The following is a 22802-nucleotide window of genomic DNA, read 5'->3' as shown; positions in this document are numbered from 1 at the left end:
GACACAGGCGCTTGGCAGCATCAGCTTCATACAGGGCAGAGAGAATGATTTGGCCTGGATTTTGCACATGTCGAAAAGCTATGGAAAACACTCCATGTATGATTAGGAGAATTTTATGCCACCTTTAATTTCACAAAATAATTATTGAAGTATTACTAAGAAAGTGAGAAATGGGGGAGGATTAGAAAGCTTATTTAAAACAGAGTGGCAGGATGAATTTTAAAGTATGTAGCGTGTGTGTGTGTGTATGTGTGTATTATTCACAATATTAAGTCTATAATAAGACAGTGATCTCCATTTGTTTTGAAACTTTAGCGCCCCTAACATTATTTAATTTTGTAAGACTCTTTTCACATCTTGCTCTCCTAAAAGAGGTGTACACATTTACTTTAAATATTAAGAAAAATAGGATAAATTTGGAAGTATTTTATGAGGCACTTCATAATTGCTAAAGATACCCTAGGGTTTATAATCTTCCTAATGTTAGAATCATGTGTAAAATCCTTTCTTTTTTCTTCCCTACTTTATCCCCTCCCTTTATTCCCATCTTCTGTTCATTCAACATATATTTATGGAATCCCCAATCTCAAGCAGTGAATGCTCAGTAAATAACAAATCGTGCTCTCAGCTGATTCATAATTCAGTGTGGCAGCAAGCAACAACAGCAGTGATAATAATAATAACAACAGCAACTTTTCCAAGACCATCTGGTAAAGGCAGTATATATGAAAGGCACATGCAGAGTTCCAGGGAATGTGATTGGAACTGAGCCTTGGAGCATGCCCAGGGGCTCAGTGGGCAAGCAGACAGGTTCGGGGAGCAGGCTGGGCAAGACAGCAGGGTGTGAGTGGTTCAGTCAACCCTCTGCACTGGAGGAGGAGCTGACCATGATGGGCTTCCATGCCATGCCAACAAGGGAGCTGGGCTTTATCTTCAGGGCAAGAGGAGCCCCTAAAGGATTTGAGACAACCTGACATGATGGAGTGGGAATGTGTGGAGAATGGGGTGGAAAGGGATGAAACCAGAGGGAGTAATCAGAGAGGGACTATCATTTATAGATGAAGACTGGTCTGCATACTTTTGCCATTTTCTGATCTTACTGACCAAATATGGTTTCTGAGACTGCATTAGCATGCACTTATTGAATGTCTCCTAGGGACCTTTAAAGAAAATTCTTTAAATGGAGTTTGTGTAATATTTAGGAATCTCCTACTTTGTTATAATCACAACGTAACTCATTTTCTCAAAAAACATTAAAAAAAAATTAGAAATGTGCTCTGAAATTCCACTGGCACTTACATTCCTATGTTCCAGAACAGTCTTCTTTTTCAACACTCCTAGATACATGGGTTCCAAAGTACAAGCAGTTAAGGCCTGAATTTTTACATCTTTTCTATTCTCAAGTCTAAAAATTCTCAAGTCTAAAAATGGTCACAACTTACTTAAACCTAACTAAATACTTGCTGCAATACAGGTTTATGTTTTCTTATGTCTTCAATGGGGGATGCTCGATTCTCGCCCTCTGTATAATTGAGGAACGTTATTTCATCTTTCAGCTTGCTCTGTTGTGGACTTTACCCAGTTCTTGGGCATTTTTTCCTAGCTGCTGTCCTCCAGTCTCATCATGTATGTTCCTATCATCTAGCCATTCACCAGGTTCTTCAAAGTCTTTGTAAAAAGTATAATCCAAAACAAGACAGTGTATTGTCTTGAAGATCAGAAGATTGAGCAGAAGATCAGAGAGAACAGGCAGAATTGTACATAGTCTAGTACATGTACTTCAATTTCTTGGCCACGGCCAGAGTGAAGATCATTTCCACAGGACAGTGCTAGGGCTGGGAGAGCCGAGTACCAGGGAACACAGCGTCCCTCTTCCTCTATGCGTTAGTCTCCACATGTGTCCACTGCTCCAGGGACAGTTTTTAGTGTGTCATTTGATAGCTCAGTGTCTTAGCTTAAATAAATACAAAAATAGGAATGAATGGGCTGAGACTCAGTATTTCTCAGTACAATGTTTGATGACTTGTAAATCCTCAATGGAGGTGGTGGTGGTGTCGCTCAGTCATGTCCATCTCTTGTGACCCCATGGACTGTAGGCCACTAGGGTCCTCTGTCCATGGGATTTCCCAGGCAAGAATACTGGAGTGGGTTGCCATTTCTTTCTCCAAGGGATCTTCCAGGCCCAGGGATCAAACCTGCATCACTTGCATTGCAGGTGGATTCTTTAGTACTGAACCACTAACTCCTTTTATTGAGGTTTATTGATGAAGCCTAAATCCTCAATAAACCCCTCCAGAATCAGACAGTGGTGCTGTGGTTGGGATTCTGGTTCCTCAAACAGTATGATAACCAGGTGGGATGCAAGATGGACTCATCTACTTCCTAAATTTCACCCTGTAGCATTTTAATACATATCCAGTATTTTTCAAAAATTACTGATCTAATCATAGAAATATTAAAAGTCAAATAAAAGGTTAGGTGACCTAGAAAAGAGGAACATTCTTGAATGCCAAAGCTGCTGCTTCTATCTGTGGACTACCTGGACCAGAGAGTATAATTGAACTCGGTTTCCTCAAGTGTAAAAAGAAGGCAACGGTATTCACTTTTCAAGATAAGTAGAGGGATTGAAACTGAGCGTTACAGTTATAGTGAATGGCAGTGTTTCCATCAGTTGCAAATCTTGTGTATTAGACAAGAACCCCTTGGGAAAAGGAAGCCGGGAAGGACCGATGAAGTCCGCACCGCCAGGACATGGTTACCTGTTATAAGGTGTGGAGAAGGTTGCCAGGACAACATCACGGCCATGAATATGAATCACATCGGTAACTGCCTGCAGGATGTTGAAATAAAAATGGGAGTCCCCGGGAACGGAGCAATTGAGGCGAGCCTTCAGGAAAGAAGTCCACTGCTTCTCCAGCACTCTCTGAGACCCTCCCATGTCATTCTTACAAACCTGAGCCACCCTTGGGAAAACTACCTGCAGGGGGAAAACACGGAGAAGACAAAATGCACTTACTTTTCATGGAGATCTTGGTAGAATTTACCTTTCTTAGAAAAATAGAAACAGAACAAGATGCTTAATTTAATCCTGTGTTTCTAAAATCAGTGGCAAAAAAAAAAAAAAAAGGGAAAAACTCAGCATTGGAACAGCATGTTTTGAAAGATAAGGCTGTGGCATTTAATACAGAACTATAAATCCTTCAGGGGATCAGCTCCCAGGCACATACACTCATTTCCATACAGACTGCTTAGCTTTTTATTTCCTCAAACAAAAGCGTACTTTGTATGCGCCATCTCTGCCATCCTCCCTGGCTGCCTCTGGGCTCTGCCTCTCATGCTCTGAATTCCTATAACTGTGCAAGCCACCCTGGTATTGAATTTGTGCCCTCCAACTCAGTGGTCTTGATCCACTCTCTGGTAAAAAATAATCGAAATAGACATCCCCTAAGTCTTCTATTGCCTTTTTGCAATGAATACAGTTGAGACCCTGGGGTTGCTTATAGGTATTGAATAGTTACTTTCTCTCTGTAGAGCAGCTCAGCTTAAAACAAGTCAAAACAAAAAAACTTGATGAGTAGACCTGGAAACCACATCTTTCTTAAGATACTTGAAACTCATCTGTTTATTATGTTTTCAATGTATTTAAGAGGTTTCCCTGTATTCTGTTACTAATCAGAAAAAGCATATAGGGGTTCAAGGAAGCAAAATGTTTCACTTCCACCAGTCTTTGCTGGGGCTTCTCAAAACGATGACCTTGTCCTTAGATTTATGGTTGTATTTCAAAGCCATTCATAACCACATTGGCCCCATATTAAGGCATCCTCCCCTCTTACCTTTCCCATGCTGTTGTACTCCACCGCTATTTCCCTAAAGAAGAAGTAGATGTAGTCTCCATAATCTACCGCTTGGACAAAATACGGTTCTGTGGACAAATGGGCACTTTAATTGGGGGCGTGTCACACAGAGTTAAAAGAACTGCAATCAGTTGCAACCAAAGACATGTTATGAAATAAAATCGTAGGGCCATTAGACATTTGGTTAACACTAACTGTTTCTAGTGACTTCACACATGCAAGTGCTTAATGATTTCCAAAAGCATTTAAGCCTACAGATTTAATCTTCCAGAAGCAGTTGCAATGAACAATGAAGAATAAATGAGTTTTGCATATCTCTGTAATTTTATTTTCTACAATACAAGGCTCATACTACAGAATAGATTTTGTACACATTGCCTTGTCAACCTTGACTCATTCGGGTTGTGAACAGCTTTTTTCCTGTTCCCCACCACCTCTAATTCCCCGTTCCCTTCTATGAATGAAGTGTTTTGTTTAGTTGGTTTTATGTGGGACTTTGAAATGAGAGCTTGAAGCAGGAAAGATGAATGTAATGTATTCTATTATAGTGGTGTTGGTAGTTTTGATAATACTCCAGAAACTCATGGGAAGTGAAAAGGGGAGGTAATAAATCAACTCGGGGCAAGAGATGCAATTTCCACCTTCCTGTCCATAAGAAGCCATTACTAAAATGAAACTACAATCTGGACCATTCAGACGCTAAATCTCCTTCAAGATATACATCTCCCCCACCACACCTCCTTTCTTTTTTTAATTGTTTGTTCACCTTTTAACCACTTTGAATCATGCTTGACGGTCCGTAGGGTTGGGCTGTCTCCAAGACTCCGGTAGATGACTGCATCAATGGCAAGGAAGTCTGTCACTGTAGCAGAGTATAGTTTTCCATCTTTGAAGAGAAAGAGGAGAGGAGAATAGGGTTGGAGCAAGATGGTGGGCACGGGGGAATAATAGAGACATCCCCCACCTGGCTTTCCTATATCAGGCAAATAAGAGGACAACTGAGACAAATCCAAGAGTCGCTAGGAAAATACTTGGCCCACATTCCTAACCATTTTAAACTGGGATCACGAGATGAAACATTTTTCATTTTGAAATTGCATGGCAATTTCTAAGCAGCAGCAGCTCAGGGAACAGGGTAAATGAAAAATGTTGTTTGCTTCACTCCATTAGATGGACCTTGACTGAAATCTCAAGGCCAAGGCCCCTTGGACACTGCAGCCACTACCATACCGTGGTAAACTGGATTAGGTAGGAGCCCCGGGAAAGAGAGACGCTGATTGTATCACCAGAAAAATTTAAGTGCAAGCAGAAGAAAGTCCGCAGCCTAAGCAAGTGAGGGAAGTTGAAGAAAGAGGATTTGTAAGCAAAAAAGAGCTGACTAAATTGCTACATATAATCATACTCCGATTAAAAAAAAGAAAAAAAAAGAAGATTGGTATGTGTATCCTTTTTGAGTCTGTGCTCCTCTTTACCTCAATCAGGAGAGCCACTAACTCCTACTGATCTAGCTTTCCATTTAAGAGATACTTGTTTCAGTATTTCCAAAGTCTCAAACTGAGAACATTCTGATATACAAGAAGCCAAAATAAAGAGGGGGAAGGGATGATGATGAGTTCAAACTGGACTTTTCTTTAAGAATTCATACTCTTTGGGACTTCTGCTTGAGGATACATCCAAGGCAAAAGAGAGACAAGATGATTGAAGATGAAATCCTTAAAATTTGTGGTTCTTTTCCTGGATTAGCAAGCATTCTTTACACAGATAATCAAATGGGCTGTTCTGGAATAGTAAAATCTGTGTAGGTGAAATGGAAACAATAATTATATTCAATATAAATATAAATAGCTTCCTTGGCTCAGCTTTAATGGGTTACCTGTCTTCATTAATTGTGGTTTCCAGAGCATCTTCAGAAGTGGCTTATATACATCACAGTTCTCTTTAAGCTCTAACGCTTGTGGGATAAGCATATGGTTCTGTTTTAAATAAACATACCTAAGCAAAGTCTTTGAGGTCTACTTTTGGTCCCCAGTGGTTCAGAGGGTAAAGCGTCTGCCTGCAATGCAGGAGACCTGGGTTCGATCCCTGGGTCAGGAAGATCCCCTGGAGAAGGCAGTGACAACCCACTCCAGTACTCTTGCCTGGAAAATCCCATGGACAGAGAAGCCTGGTAGACTACAGTCCATGGGATCGCAAAGAGTCGGACACGACTGAGCGACTTTACTTTCTTTCACTTTCACTTTCTTTGGTCTTAACTGGTATTTGCTCAGTTTCAGGTAGAGCTGTCTTCATATCTACATTATTGGCAGCCATATATCTGTACGTGTTGACCTTCTGGATTAGATTTTGGCTGCAGATGGCAAACCTTTCTACTGATACACATGCGTCTGCAAAAATCACAATTTTTCTTATAGAATCATAGCTCCGGGTCATATGGATATACCTGAGGAGGAGAGGACAGTGGGGGGTATGTGTGTGTGTGGGTATGTGGTTACTGCTGTTGAACACTCCTCCATACTCTTTGTTTTACATTTTAAACTGGATATCTTGCCAGAACTTTTACTCGTAAAATAGAGTACTATTTTGTCACTCTAGGTAATATGACAACTATTCAGGGGCAACAAGTATCTTCTGTTTATAATGGTGGAAGTTTTAAGAGCTTTCAAGCATTTCAGTGAACATGGATTCAGATACACCTTCCGGGGAGGAGGAGTGGCAGCCACAGGATGGTTTCATGGGGCTTGCTCTTGGAAGGTTGGTGGCCTCGGAAAACACTCTGCTCATTCTCCTCTTTCTACCTTGGGGTGCCTCTTTTTCCTTATTAAATTTACATTCTCCACTGCAGTCCACAACCTCCATTACTCTATTACTAATGCAGGTTCCAAGTGTCAGAAAAGTGCTGCAGTAGAAGTTAGGCACTTAGGAATATAATCCTCAAGCACTCTTAGTGGCCTTGCCCCTGCCCATGCTTACAAATAGGTTTACATGACTTTGTGTTTCTTACAAGGCTGCTTGCTAGGAATGCTCTACCTTTGGAGGAGCTCCTATACCAATACTTCTCCCTGCACCCACCTCAATGAGCACAGCTGGCAATGAATTCCTAAATAAATTTCTAATTATCAATAAAACACCCACATACATACACAAAAATCCCCATCTGAAAGTCATGGCTTATTTGCTTTCATTCTATATCCTTTGCAGTGCAAGGAAGGAGTAGCAATGGGGAGTGTTGGTCAGCCTCTGATCATCAGTATCATCCCTTTGGCCACTACAGTTTTATCAGAGAGGCCTGTAAGCTCATGAGGTCATGATATTTGAGAAGATGTGCTGGTAACTGAAAGAGCTTATAGAAGCTTCCTTTTGCCTCTTTCCTTCTCCCTTCTATATGTAGACAAGGGGATGCATTTATGTGCTAAGTTGCTTCAGTCACGTCCAACTCTATGCAACCTTATGGACTGTAGCCTGCCAGGCTCCTCTGTCCAGGGGATTCTCCAGGCTAGAATACTGGAGTCAGTTGCCATGCCCTCTTCCAGGGGAATCTTCAAAACCCAGGGATCAAACCCATGTCTCTTAAGTGTCCTGCATTGGCATGTGAGTTCTTTACCACTAGTGCCACCTGAGAAGCCCAGACAAAAGGATATGTAGCCCTAATTAAGACCCAACAGCCATCCTATGACTGTGAGAACAGCCAGTCTCCCTCAGAGAAAGAAAGAAAACTGAGCAGAGAAATGAAAAGGACCTGCGTCCTGGATGAGATGAATGAGTTGTTGAATCAAAGCAACCCCAAAGTCTACCCCACCTTAAATACTCAGTTCACACTGGGGGTTTGAGGTGGGATTTTCTATTACTTCAGCCCAGACACGCCCTAACCAGTATGTCGCATGTTCAGTGCAAAGTTGTTACTCTTTCTAAAGGCAGAGAAGCATGGGTAAGCATGGCAAAGACTTGTCTTAAGAAGTGAGGAGAGAAAAAAGAAAAAGCAAGGAGATCAAACCAGTCAATCCTAAAGGAATCTACCCTGAATATTCACTGGAAGGACAGACGCTCAGGCTGAAGCTCCAATACTTTGGCCACTTGATGTGAAGAGCCAACTCATTGGAAATGACCCTGATGCTGGGAAAGATTGAAGGCCCGAGGAGAAGGGGACGACAGAGGACGAGATGGTTGGATGGCATCCCTGACTCAATGGACTCGAGTTTGAGCAAACTCCAGGAGATAGTAAAGGACAGGGAAGCCTGGCATGTTGCAGTCCACGGGTTCGCAAAGAGTTGGAGACAACTGAGTGACTGAACAGCAATAAAAAAACAAAAGTACAATTTCCATATGATTTCAAATGGAAAAGGCTTTCTTAGTTACAGTAGTCACCAGAAAATCAAAGTACAACTGTGACTCTGCAAATCCTCCAGAGCCACAGGCTGAGCCCATGAAAACAAATGCAATGAGGAGAAATCAGGAAATCAGGTCATTTACCTGCAAACAGTGCGATATTGGCATGTTTGGCATCGTAAGGGCATCTGGCCATTCCGCTAAATTCATCACCCACAGGCTCCAAAGTATCCATCTAAATGAAATAATAGGACTAAATTAGAAACAACAACTGACAGTAATAACAGCAACTAATATGTACAAAGCACTTAATTTTTTGAGCAATTTTTATGCCTGGTGCAAATAATACTCAAATACTCTCTAAGGTTAAGTCTTTTAGTTTCAGATGGGGAAGCTGATGTTGAGAGAGATTAAGTCACTTGACCAAGATTCTGTAGCTAGGAGAGTCAGAAGAATCAGTCATGTCTGCTTGACTCAGAACCATGACAATAAAGAGATTCCCATATCCTCCTGGAATGCTAGAGAAATAAGCATCTTTCTCCTTGGAAAAGGGATTTCTGAGGTATTCACCAGGAAAACATATTCCCCTGTCCCCTAGAATTATCTGCTAAGTCATGAACTCTACAGAGAATGACCTCAGTTTTGGTTTTGTTTTGCCAGAGGAGTCTTGCCTTTTTGGGTTAAGTTCTAGGAGAAGACTCTGGAATTCTTTCTCAGGTTACCTGCTAAATAGTATGGCATCAGCAAGCATGAACAAAAACACAGGTGCAAGCAGAGCTCAGGTGGCCTTTGCACCTACTTCAGAAACATGTCTGACCCTCAGATTGTGGAGATGAGAAAGAGAGGCCCAGAAGCTGAGAGGCTCCCATGGGCCCCGGATATGAGCAGTGTGGTTGCCACTTGACTCCCATCTCCTTGTGCCCAGCCCAGGCTTGTTCCTGTATGCTAGAGGTTATTACTAGCCTGCCTGTTTGGTCATCTGAGTATGTTCAGAAAAAGAAAAAGGAAAACTAATTCTCTTTTAAAAAGGCAGATTGCTTATGAAAACTTGGATTTCTTTCATCTTTTGAACATGTGGGTAAGTCAGTTCAGGCCCTTCTTAGCCAAGTGGCAGGAAGGTACAGTTGAATAATGGCCACCCCTGCCATTTTCTTCAGATCGGCATATAGTCTCTAGCACCAAGACCCCTTTACCCATAGATTGTATTGACATCCTGCTTGCTTCACTCTTACAAGTTACCTACCTGGCTCATAGGTATTTGCAGGTGAGGTAAAGCCTTACTAGCTGTTCAACAAATTAATTTCCCTTTCCTCCATATCACACTAAACTACATTTCCCATCCTCCCTTGCAGTCAGGTGCGATCACATGACTAAGCTCTGGCCAGTCGGGTGTGAGTATTAGGCTCTGCCCTGCCTCTAGGTCTTGCCCCTGAAAACCTCCCCAGATCCTCCACTCTTGCTCTCTGTCCACATTCTTCCCTTCTCTTTCCATCTTCTTCACTGGATCCCCAGTGGAGAATTCCAAGATCCTAAGAGATTGCAGGAGATGGCAGACATATAAGCAGGATGGAACTGGCTTTCTGAATAACCTCTCAGAATAGAAACTCTCTGACTGACCCACACTTGACTATGATGTGAGCAGGTAATGAACCTCTGTTGATCAGCCAACTGTCAGTGCTTGGCCCATCTAGACCAATAACTCAGGGGTTCCTCCCACCCTCCCTTTCTGACACCATGAGGACTTCCTAGCATTTAAATCTCAGCATCACAGAGACCAAACAGTGATATCTTCCACAGTACTAATGTTCTGACTCCTCTGTATTTCAGTCTTCTTTATGGTTTTAGGGTATTTTGTTTATCATCTGGCAGTGGCATGGTTTGACTCCATATATGAAAACGGAAAGAAGACAAACCCAAGACAGCACTGAGGAGGGATCTGTAAAGTGCTCTTTAGCACTAAAATCGAAGTACCTTAAATCAAGGTGCCTGGAGTTGCTGCCCAGGAGGAAAGCGTGAGATCCTTACTGAGCAGTCGCTAGTATAGTCCAATCATTTGTGCTCTTTGCCCTCAACCCACAGAAACTTTTCAAGGATAGGACAGGCCTTTTCTATGTGCAACCACTTTGGGATCTCCCCCATCAAAGCCATAATGCTTGTTTAAACTGTGGCTGAGAATCACATGAAGCAGTTGTGTTAAAAATACATTTTTAGGAGAAAGATGTTCAAGTTAGACACCCTTTAAAGCAAATATACTCTTCCCCGGCACATTTTTATGAAAGTCTTTTCCTAATATTTTATCCCAACAAGAACTTCCTATTGAACTGTGACAGACTTTGCAGTCTGTGACAAGTATTCAGAGCGATACCTGCTATACATATATATATGTGTGTGTGTGTATATATATATATATATATATATTTCGTTTGCAACAGAAATGCCGTTATCCCAAGCAGTTGCAGGCTGTAATCCTGCCCCTGGGGAAACAATAATATATGAGGGGGATATATTTTTTTAAATGTACCTACTTCTAAAAAAGTGGCCACAGCTATAGCTAGTCACGGGCGGGAAGCAATGAGGAATTAATGTATTGGTTTGTGAACTTGGAAAGGTCCAGACACAAGACAATGCCATGGTGAAATCCTCTTTCCCTGAAGTAAGAACTAATCCTTGTAGCAGTCATCAAATCTCAGACTTAACAACAGCCCCTGGGAAATTAAATCACCGTGGGGTAGAGATAATTACACTAAGAACCAGCCTGACTTGTGCAGAAGTTCAAGAGGTTTAGAAAACAGGAGGGAAAAGGTATGGAGTGTAGTTGTAGATTTATAATGGACAGTCTTCAGAATTCTTCCCTGGATAATCTTATTTGGGGCTCTAATCTCTCTAATATATTCAGCTTACTTCTGTTATAAAACTTGTGGAAGTCAGGGCATGATGCAGAAGCAGAGACCAAAATTTTGTCACCGTCCTGCTTCAAAGTTTCACTTGATGCTTCTGAACTCTGTGATTTGGGTCTTTCAGTGGAAGACTGGCTATTGTTTTTGCTTTGACCCTTTGGTCCTGATCTAGTGATTAAAAAGCACTTATGAGACAGACTGTCCATTTTCTCTGAACCCAAATACATTATGTCCCATGTCCTCGGGAAAGTCCCAGTCTGCCCAGAGATTCTAAAAACACTTTTCTTAGCAATGCCAAGAGTTCTCACTGCCATTCTCTGTGCTAGGTATATCCTGTCTGTTGTTCCTGAGAGGCCCTGGGCTCCTGGAACATGTCTCAGCAGGTGTGGCTAGAACAAGGGGGAGGTGAAGGCACCTCTTAGAGGTGGAGCACCCTGGGGAATGGAACACGTGCGGGAAGAAGGAGCTGGATCCCTTGCAGGCTGGGTAACACAGTGCCAAGGAAACCTGTAATTTGTCATAGGAGATAGGTCTCCAGCTAGGGAATTCGTTTGGATTTGTTCAAAGCATTCATCTTAATGAGTCCTAAACAATGACACACAGGGATGGAATATTAAGTGGCAGAATTAAAGTCAGAGCTCCAGTATACCGTTACTGGCTGAATGTTTGACTTGATGGGCTGCCTCTTACCACCTGAATTAGCTCCTGTCATTATGTGAAATTTTAATATCTAGTGATAGTATTTTTTTGCATTGTTGTTGTTCAGTCATTAAGTCACGTCCAACTTTGTGACCCCATGGACTGCAGAATACTAGGCTTCCCTGTCTTTCACCATCTCCTGGAGTTTGCCCAAACTCATGTTTATTGAGTCAGTGATGCCATCCAACCATCTCATCCTCTGCTTCCCTGGTGGCTCAGATGGTAAAGAATCTGCTTGCAAAGCAGGAGACCCAGGTTCGATCCCTGGGTTGGGAAGATTTGCTGGAGAAGGGAATGGCTGCCTACTCCAGTATTCTTGCCTGGAGAATTCCATGGACAGAGGAGCCTGGTGGGCTACAGTCCATGAAGTTGCAAAGAGTCAGACACAACTGAGTGACTAACACTTTGACATTTTTGGCATTAGTTTAGACTTATAAAAATACCACATTGAAAATATCATGTATCTTGATTACTAAATTAAAAAAAAATCATTTACTTATTTATTGGCTCTGGTGGGTCCTAGCTGCTGCAAGTGGGCTTTCTCTATTTACTAAGAGCCAGGGGGAGGGGGCAGTCTCTAGTTGCAGTGTGCACGTCTCCCTGCAGTGGCCTCTCTTGTTGCGGCTCACGGCCTCAGTAGTTGTGGTACATGGTTGATCCATAGCGTGTGGGATCTTCCTGCACCAGGGATTCAGCCCATGTCTCTTGCGTTGCAAGGCAGATTGCTCACCACTGACGCCCGGGAAGCCCCATTACGGAATTGTTTTTGGTGTGCCCTCGCATGTTGCACCTGATCGGAGTGCCTCCCTTGCCTCACTCTAATGCTGGCCTTGCTGGTGCCCATTTCCAGACATACGTGGAAGATGAGCATGAGGGTAAAATAGATTCTCTCTCTCTCTTGCTAAGGCAAAGTCTTTTAAAACTGTCCAACCCAGGCTGGTGAGCCCTCTGGTCCTGACAGCAGCCCATCATTTCTTTTCTCATCCCTAAGGTTTTACTTTATGCTAGTGAACCCAAATCTAGACATCCCTGTGTCTCTCCCTAAATCAAGGCTGAGCCGTCCATCTTTTTGTTAGAGATCTCTATTCATGTCCTGTAGGCATTGCCATCCATGGTGCCAGGCACACTCAGCATATGCAAAATGGAACCCCCCATGATCTCACCACCCCACCGCTCTTCTGTCCTCCCTGTCCACATTGATGGCCGCCCCAGCCACCCAACCAGGAGATGGTCTCACAGTAGTTCTTAACTCCTCTCTCTCTTTATCCTGTGCTTCTTATTAATTAGTAAATCCTTTTTTTTTTTTTTAAATAGGAGGATAATTGCCTTACAGTACTGTGTTGGTTTCTGCCGCACAACAACAACATAAATCCTCCTGGTTTTGGTCACTTCAGTATTTCCTGAATCTCTTCTCTTCCCTTCATCCCTGGGGCCACCTGCCTCTGCAGACTCTTGTTGATTGTCACTTGTCACTTCACGGCCCAACACTTTGGCACCAAATGAAGTTTCTCAAGCTCAGTAGATGGTTTCTTACTCCATACCTTTGTTCATGCTGTTCCCATACCTGGAATGCCCCGCTCCCTTCATTGGGTTACTTCTTTAAGACTGAGGTTAGGCATTATCTCATTCACTGTTTACCCAACAAAAAATGAACTGAACACCGTTTGGAGACACTATGTCAGGTTCTGGGCAATCACAGATGCTTGGGTTTCTCTTGGGCTGGGGTGTTCATGTTCCATGTGTCCTGACAACAGGAGGGAGCACTCAAAGAGAGGGGTTGTCCACCTCCTTCTGGAAGCTTTCCCTGACTCCTCGTCTCGGGCTGAAGTAAGCACTTTCCTGCGATGCTTCCATCATGCTCTGTATTATGCCACCATGGCAGCAAACCCATGGATTGAAGTTTTCTTCTCCCTGTCTGGCTTCACTAAGAATGGACGCCTCATATCTATCTTTACAGTGTCAATTCCTAGTCATGGGAGGAACTCAGCACGTCTTTGCTGAACAAGAGACTACTGCAGGAAGAGGGACAAGCAAAGGTAAAGATGTGGGGTCAAGACCTCAGGTCATTTTTACCTCCACTCCTGCAGCAACACCATTAGCAGATGAACTAACTTGATTTATTAATGCTGCAAGGGTTAATCTTTTTCCCCTTTGCATGAAGGCCAAGATAAGTCAGACCATGGTCAAGTCAGCTGAGTTCTGAATGGAATTAAATTCCTGTGTTCTTGAAAATCTTACCTAGAGGAATGTCTACAGTTTCCAATGGCATGCTTTTGAGATCCCTTTTAAAATAGAAATCGTTCACAGTATAAGTGTGCTTTTGTGCTCAGAGAGGAGATGGTGGGGTGGGAGGGAAGAGGAGAAAGGGAGAGAGAGGAAATCCACATGGTCTGTGGGGTACACAGGCTGACATTCTGAACAATAGAGAATAGGGTCTTAACAGAAACGTACTTTGCCGGGTCGGCTCTTTAAAGCCACGTCAGTCAATCCTGAACAAACAGGAAGCTTAGAAGCCTGCTCAGGATCAGTCATGTGGAGCACTACATTAAGCGGAACAAGCAAGAGGAACCCAGGAGGTGTTGAATTAACCCTCTTAGGTGACTGTGGGCACAATCGCAGTAAATTATGAAATACCTCCAGGCTGTGTGGTTCCAACAGACAGAACAACATTTACCTTATAGTTTCTGCAGGAAGGGTTGAAGGCATTAGTTCCACAGACGAACAAAGTATCATCATTTTTCTTCAGCAGAACTTTAATAAAGTTGTGACACTCATCCTGAAAAACAGTTCAAACTTGTGGGTGTCCAGTTCAGGGTAGAAACCCATTCAACCGTGGGCCATGATGTGCTGAGAGCAAGGTGAAAATGCAGGTGGCCGGGGTGTTCTCCCGGGAAAAGTCCCGGTGTTTTTACCCCCAAGGTGATGCTGATAGTAACAACTGCTTTTCAACAGTAAATAAGAACAGGAGGTGTGTGTTTGTGCCACCAAAGGAAGGCAAGCCAGGACACAGAAGCATCCCGTCACATTAATTTTAATGCCAGAGGCTCCAGAGTCCCTTGATGCACGAGGTCCCCCGCTGGAGTGTGTTTTATGCTGCTCTGTGGTCGGAGGCGCAGACCCCTTGGGTCTGCGGCAGCCTTTCTGGACTTTGCTGCAGACTTTCTGAGGGCTGTGGACCACGAGGCAGGCTCCCAACAAGTGTACTCAGAAGACTCAGCACAAGCCAGTTTGGGGTCCAAAGTCCCTGGTGCCCCCTAAATAGTTCATGATGCAGCCCTAGCAGCTGTCATACTGTTTCATCACATTAAAAGCAAACTGTTTTTTGCAAATTAAAGCCTTCAATAAGTTGATGGAAGAAGCAATTACTGGGGGAAAAGGGACTAGCGTGAGCCATTCCACATCACGGTCTGCGGCTGGAGATAACAGTCAAGAACTTAACCCAAAGTGGCAGCTGCAGAAGAAATGAAAATTGCCTACCTTATGTTTTCCCTTCATTCTGCATGTGTCTACATCAGCCTGTCTAGATTTCCATGTCAGTTTCTGCAGGGATCAAGAAAGAAATCAATTAGAGCCCAGAGATTGTTGCATTTGATTTTAGAAGTAAGAGTTCCCTGGGGGAGACTAGAAGCTAAACATATATTTATTGAAAGCTTTCCACACCCTTTCTCCATGATTAATTCACCATAACAACAAAAGATTAGAAATGGAAATGTTCATTTAATTTTGAACCCCTATCTATTCATTAGACTACAAAACGATCTTCTCTTTGAGAAAAAGATGAAGGAGAAAGGAAAGAAGAATAAACAACAGTGTGGAAATTTCACATAAAATATCCACATTAACTTGCTAAATTATGCTCATTTTGATAAAATACATGTCCTTGCCCTTTCCTTTCACTTGATAAATCAGTTTCCATAAAGCAGGCCTTTTCCTTAAAATATGGAAGTCATTTTCTTAAACATAAAGGGGACATTCACTTTAGGTGGACAAAGATTTAATTCAGGTTATACTCCTTCACATAAATTCATGTGTTGAAGGGATCATCTACCTCTGGGGCAGACTTTATTAACTTAAAATACCTCCATGTGGAGTTATAAGAAAGCATAGGTTATATTTTATATCTGCCTGAAATGGATAATGATCAAATTCCTGAACCACAACAGTTGAGTCAAACGTAATATTGCAAGATATGGAAACATAACAGTGAAACACTTGTGGGACAAAAGTTTACGTATGGAAACTGATCTTTTCCTGGACAAACATCCAATATTTTATCCAAAGAATTTAGGAATTACCTAAAATTCCAATGTGTTTATGTGCATGTAATTGATGAATAAAATATGAAGTACATAACCATTTCATATTAAGCCGTAACTCATCCCCAAATTAGAATTTCATAAAATGTTCCCAATTATTCTAAGCCATGTCATCTCAATCAATGCATTTACAATACATATTCTCTCCAAGACCCATCCTAAGATCTTCATTTCTGAAAGAATGTTTTAAAACTACTTACTTTGCTACAATAAATTTCTTCTGTGTGTGAGGTGTCCATATCAACAGTATAAATATGGTCCCTATAAACAAAGAATTAAGAGAATGTTAGACGCAAGAGTCAAGCCAATGCATTTTCTCCTGAATGAGTCCATGTCTCATTCAAGGCAGATAAATCCACATCCATGTTATTAAGATCCGAGGGCAAGAAGAAGGGGAGGGTTCAGCTTCTAAGAGATGCTTCAGGAACGCATTCAGCACCTTCAGAGAAATCATGGCATCTTGCCACCTTTTATGAAAACTTTCCAGTAGTCTCTCGCATCCCGTAACAATAACATCTGTATGTACGTACGTAGTTTAGGTGGGAGATGTCTGAAAGTTAAATAGGCTTCCAAACTAGCACACAGGTGGGTTCGCATGGCCTTTCACTTGGTATTCAACATGCTACAGTTGTTCATCAAGAGAGCTAACAAAAAGCTAACGTCTATCTCCATCATTTTTTCGAAAACATATTTTCAGCTTTACCTTTGATGATTTGATTGACAAGACGCAAGACGATAAAGGTAAAATTATTTCCAGAAGCCACTCTTTTTCACACAGTGATGGTCAATTAAGGTTAAGATGTACTTGAGCTAAAGTTTACATTTCTTGCTTCTTTCTGTTCACCTTCCTGTTTTGCTGAGAACTTGGTTGTCTTTATGATTTGCTGCCAATCTCCCCTTGGAAGGGGAGAAACAGAATGAGCAGCTCAGGTGTGGGGCTATATTTAAACATCCCCTTCTGTGTGAGCTGAGTACAAGGGCGTTTTTGTCTGGAATTCAGAAGAAAGAAAAGAAAAGCGCTACATTCAACTGAGGAGATGGGGGGCTAGTGAGGGAAAGCAAAACAGCTCGTTTTCCCTTGAAATAACATTGACTTTTTCTAAAATGCAGGAAGTCCTGGGGCTGGAAAATTACCCACAGCTTTAAAGCAAGACCTCAAGGCTCCCATGCAGACATTCAGGGCCCCTCATTACTTAAAAGAAAGGGAAAGGGGAGAAGGGAAGAAAGAAAAGAGAAAGAAAAAAGTGAATCCTGCTGTCAGGATTCACTTCCATTTTTCCCCCCAGTTCTTTGGAAATCTGTTTGCTACTACTTTTAGGGAAAGAACAACAGCGAAAAACAGAAATAAAAACAGGCTTTCTCCTATGAAAGTAAAAGGAGGGGGTAAGGCAGTTGGCCTATAAAATTCCCTTGCCCGTGTGAGTGTGTGTGAGTGTGTATGTGTGTGTAAGAGTGGTGAGGGAGAGAGAGAGGAGCCTGTTTTGTAAATTGCTGAATTGGAAAGTTCTTCAGACTCCAGTAGGGTGCCAGAACTGCTCTGCCCTTTAATTCCGAGGCAGTTTTATGGCATTCCTTTATTGCTTGTTTGACTTTATTGGCGGTGCTGTGGGTCAGGTTCATTATTGGAGTGGAATTGCCTATTACTTTGGTATCAGCTTTGAGATGACTAGATTTTTTCTGGCCCTGCCTCTCCTTAAAACTTTAAGTAGGAGCTGAACATATGAACTGTAAATTAACATCTGATTAATATGCACTGGCAATTCCTCAGAAAGCTCTTGATTGCCACCCCCCCCCCACCCCTTTGGCATGGCCTGTTTATGTTAATTAGCAGTTCAGAGATTAAACAACAAAAAAAGAATTTACAAAATGGATAATAATAAAGCAGAACTGAAAAGGGGCGTTGCTCATCAAGCTTCACTCAGTCCCTGGGTTCTGGCTGGGGACATGGCTTCTGATAGCTGACACCCATTGTCTAGAAGAACTGGGGAGCCTTTTAAAAATAAAAATCCTATGAATGAAATCTCCTTTGGACAGTGGCAATATTTTTCAGTCTCCAAGAGATCACAGTGCCCAACACACAGAACGATGCATTATGCTAAACCACATATCAAGGGTCAGGGGGTTTTCCCCAGCACCGTGTGTGCATCCCGGGTTTGTACGCTGCTCTTACTGAACTCAGTTACTTGAACACAAACTGACTCAATCCTAGGACTTCCTCTTCCCCTCTCCAGTGAGCACCACTGAACTATGTTGGCATGACTTGAGTCTGGGGAAGGATTTCACTTTAAATCATGTTAGTGGCTGCCTGGGAACGTGGATCTCTTGGGGCTCTGTTGGGAAATGTGAAATTTAAGAGAGAGGAGAGACCCTAAATATGCAAACCACAGAAATCATTTAGGAATTTTTCCAGGGGTGCGTACTCCAGGGAAGTGACTGCACAAAGTGAAAACCAACATGTCAATACTAGCTGTTACAGATTTGACTTTTAACCAAGGTCAAGATTTGACCTTTAACCAAAGATGAGTCTGTCTTATAGTGTTACAAAAGTGAATGTGTTTCTCCTTTGTTTCCTTCTTTCCTTTCTTCTTTTCTTGGGGTCAGGAGTTAGGATGAAACAGTCTTGGTTTTAACAAAGTGTTAATATTGGTCACTTTAAAGTCTGCACAGCACCTTGTTCCTAACTCTGGTGCCCCTTGGATTGTTTCACAGCCAAGTTAAAGTCATCAGGTCGTTGGTTATGTTTCTTTTCCCCTAAAGACTGGCTTGCAAAGTGAAAAATTCATAGAAGATTCTTGAGTCAGCCTATTTCTCACAGATATAATGTTTAATCATTTGTTTTGAACAGCCTTTAGCTAACTGGGTACAAATGTAATCTTCCATCCCTGTTACATTTAGGAAACTGAAAATGGTATTTAAGAGGGAGCTAATACTTTCCAGTGGTCATGTATGGATGTGAGAGTTGGACTGTGAAGAAAGCTGAGTGCCGAAAAATTGATGCTTTTGAACTGTGGTGTTGGAGAAGACTCTTGAGAGTCCCTTGGACTGCAAGGAGATCCAAGCAGTCCATCCTAAAGGAGATCAGTCCTGGTGTTCATTGGAAGGACTGATGCTGAAGCTGAAACTCCAATACTTTGGCCACTGCATGCGAAGAGTTGACTCATTGGAAAAGACCCTGATGTTGGGAGGAATTGGGGGCAGGAGGAGAAGGGGATGACAGAGGATGAGATGGCTGGATGGCATCACCAACTCAATGGACATGAGTTTGGGTGAATTCTGGGAGTTGGTGATGGACAGGGAGGCCTGGTGTGCTGCAATTCATGGGGTCGCAAAGAGTCAGACATGACTGAGTGACTGAACTGAACTGAACTGAATACTCTCCCAGAGAGGTGGCTACTGGGGACTCATTGGAATGTTTTTAATGAATACCCACAGTGGCTACTGTTCTCGGGGAAAAGCTATTAGAAGGTTATTACCAGGACAAGTAGGCCTTCCATGGCTCAGTAGGCTGCAGAGCACAGACAGTAGTGGCCTAGACTCTAGAGAAAGACTATTCCAGTTCAAATCCTGCCCGTGTCGTTCTGACCCAGTCATTCCACCTTTGTGCACTTTGGTTTCTTCCTGGTATACATGGGGATGAAAACAGCTCTAGCTCAAAGGGTTTTTTTTTTTTTTTTGCCCCAGGACTGAATGAATTAACATTTATAAAGAACTTACAACTATATTTTCAATTTATATAGCACATACAATAAGTATGTACTCAGTGTTTGTGAAGTAGAATTTTTAGAAAGTGCTTTGGCATTGTTCCCTGTGACCAAAATGTAGGGTACTCATAGGATATTTTAATCTAGCCAGTGTTTTTTTTTTTTTTTAACTTTACCTTGTATAGCTTGTATTTTCAGAACATCTAAGTGCTTTGAAGGAACCAGCACTGTTATTATTTACTTTACTTGTGTTCACAGCCAGACAGGTACTACAAACATAATCTCTCTTTCTCCTTCCCAGTGTAAAACGATCAGTCTAGACCCAGGTTATACCACAGTGGACCCCCACAAGATAGTGCTCCTTGTTGCTGTTTATTTAGAAATATTTTGAATAAGCCACAACCCCTGTCCCCAATGGGGGATCATGTATTTTTAGAATCCCAGGGGACACCATTAAGAAATTCTACTCTAGTCTCTACTCTAGTCTCTTATTTAACAGAGGACACTGGACAGCCAGAGAAGTTGTGGTCCAGGTAAGTTAAGAGTAGAGTTGAAACAAAACCTAAATCCATATGATCCCTGTCTGGGTAGTAGTCTTACCAGGCCATTCATCCTTAAGACATGGTCTGTTTGAATAACATTTCCCCAGTGGATGAGTATTTTCTGAACTAGATCCCTATCAAAAACTTCTACTGGGTGGCTGCTGCCATTCTGCTAAAGTAATAATATATACTATATATGATCTGCAAAAATACAGGTTTAACATACACCCACCCACAGATACATTCAACTTAATTTGATACATGTTGACACATTCAACTTAATTTAGCAAGTATCAAGGAGAGAACACTTTATGCTATGCTGGAGTAAATATCTGTGTATACTGTATGTGTGTATATACATATATATGTATATACACAATGTTCAAGATAAACCATATGATTGAGTTTAAACTCCAAAATATGCAATTATTTCTCTCCAAATCCACTTCATGAAGTTAAAAGGACACAGAAAGTCTTGAAAGAATGGTTGCTTGACAAATGAAAGTAGCCTTTAAATGAAGTAACACTCTCTTTGGGAATGTCAGGATCTTTACTATGAGGCAGAGTGTGGACATTTAGGTATTAGGCCCGTTGGATGCTCCAAAGGCAAACACGGGGGAAAGGGGGCTCACCTGGCAGCAATGTAGAGGGTTCTGTTCATGATCACGATCATTTGGATGTCCAGCCTGTGCCTCTGCGTGGTGTTCCGTCCTGGCTTGTGGCCCACAAACACCGGATACTGTTTTGTATCTGTGAAAAGAGGACATGGGGCAAGAGAGGGAAGAGGAACTCAAGCCAAGAATTGACAGGGCCGGGGCGGGCGGAAGGGGGTGGCCGCAGAACAAAACCATATTGAAGTCCAACCATGCCACCATTTTCCATTTCCACGCAGGTCTGTTATTTTAGGAAATGTTGTGATAGAAAAGTGCTCTTTAAGGATAATTGAATTACAGTTTCATTTCCTGATGCTAATAAGCCTGGGCTTAGATTTCCGAGTGTCAGTCTTTCTGACTTGTCCCTCTTTCTGGGGGGTTAAACTTGCCAGTGAACCCTTTACATGAAGGTGCTCTTTTCTTGCCCAGTTTTCTTTTCATCTTCTTTAGAGTGCTAAGCCTGAGGGGCAGTCTGCCAAAGATCTTGTCTCCGGACAAAACTATTTCAAAGCAGCCTTCCCATCAATCACCACAAAGGCAATGTGGTCTGGAGGCAAGAGCCCTCGTCCAGGAGCCAGAAGGAAAATACAGTCTCCACAGGCGTCCAGCTGGAATAATCTACTATTGAAGGCAGCTCCGCTAGGTCGGCTGGCATTCTAGGAACTGTGGGAAGTTCACTCTCAAGTTAAGCAATTGGCTAATCTCACAGAAATGGGGACTTTGACAGGACAGGGTCAAACTGAGTGTAGCCAGTCGGGTGATCTGGAATTTTCCCTGACCTGCAGAGTCAGTGAGTGTATTTCTCCTTTTCTGCAGTTCTCCTCAGTGGAGAATAGGCAATTTGTAATAATACCTGACCTTTGGAAATACCTACATCTCAAAAATCTCTCTGCCTTTAAACCTATGATCTCCAGAGCACTGGCAGTCCTTCAGAGAAACCAAGGGGGGAAAAAGATGAGTCACATTTAAAAGGCAGTTGTTTTGGGGGGTGAGAGGAATATAAATAATGACTCAAAATCCATTCATAGATTAATGCTCTGACCCACACGCCTTAAACCTCTGTAGCCTCTGAGTCTGACTCACTCTTAGAGACTTACTCACAACCATGCTTGGTATGGGATTATCTTGTACTTTCCCTTCCACTGCTCTGAAATTTTATCTACCCATTCACCAAGGAAGTTGCTAAAACAATTAATTCCTGTCTCTGTCCTGTCAAAGATTTGAGTGTCCACTGAAGTATGGTTTTCAGCAACATATTTGGGGTCTCTTTCTTATTTATTTATTCATTTTTTCTCCTGGAGTCTCTTCTGCACAGGGGCACCAAAGATAGAATACTTACCTCAAATGGAGATAAATGCTTATTAAGGTTTAGTACCTTGAGTTAGGTGGAGGAAGGAAATGGCAAGCCACTCCAGTGTTCTTGCCTGGAGAATCCCCATGGACAGAGGAGCCTGGTGGGCTACAGTCCATGGGGTCACAAAAGAGTTGGATACGACTAAGGCGACTTGGCATGCACACATGCCACTTCAAGAATGATGATTTCAAACTACACAGTCTGGTCCTTAGTCATACCATAACTTTTGTTCTTAATTAGAGGTGTAAAGCCTTGCCACCTCACCTTCATGTAAAATTACTTCTTTTTACAACCTAGACCGTCCGGCAGAAAGCTGGGTGGACGGCGTTAGTATCATAATATTACTGTCAAATACCTTTTTAAACACCCATTCAGTGTTTGAGGATAACTACTGTGAAGATAGATATTTGGGTAAAATGCTTTCCCCTTTACTGTGATAAAATATTTTATCTTTTGGAGAAAA

At 42.3% G+C, this 22802-nt stretch overlaps 1 protein-coding gene across 3 annotated transcripts in view; it reads right to left on the bottom strand.

The window, feature by feature from the left end:
• The window catches only part of SEMA6A (semaphorin 6A), a 131315-nt gene that overhangs the window by 41793 nt on the left and 66720 nt on the right, over window positions 1-22802 (bottom strand). For all 3 annotated transcript variants that reach the window (XM_061423002.1, XM_061423005.1, XM_061423003.1), the window contains exons 3-10: window positions 20965-21082; window positions 16290-16350; window positions 15251-15313; window positions 14448-14549; window positions 8322-8412; window positions 4621-4740; window positions 3834-3922; window positions 2760-2977 (exon numbers count right to left, since the gene is read on the bottom strand). In XM_061423002.1, the coding sequence (XP_061278986.1) occupies window positions 2760-2977; window positions 3834-3922; window positions 4621-4740; window positions 8322-8412; window positions 14448-14549; window positions 15251-15313; window positions 16290-16350; window positions 20965-21082 (862 nt within the window). The remainder of the gene's footprint in view (window positions 1-2759; window positions 2978-3833; window positions 3923-4620; window positions 4741-8321; window positions 8413-14447; window positions 14550-15250; window positions 15314-16289; window positions 16351-20964; window positions 21083-22802) is intronic.

Source organism: Bos javanicus, chromosome 7 (genome assembly GCF_032452875.1).
Source record: "Bos javanicus breed banteng chromosome 7, ARS-OSU_banteng_1.0, whole genome shotgun sequence".
NCBI classification, from domain to species: Eukaryota; Metazoa; Chordata; class Mammalia; order Artiodactyla; family Bovidae; genus Bos; species Bos javanicus.
Note: the sequence above shows the minus strand (reverse complement) of the source record. Positions and strands in the feature narration are given on the sequence as shown.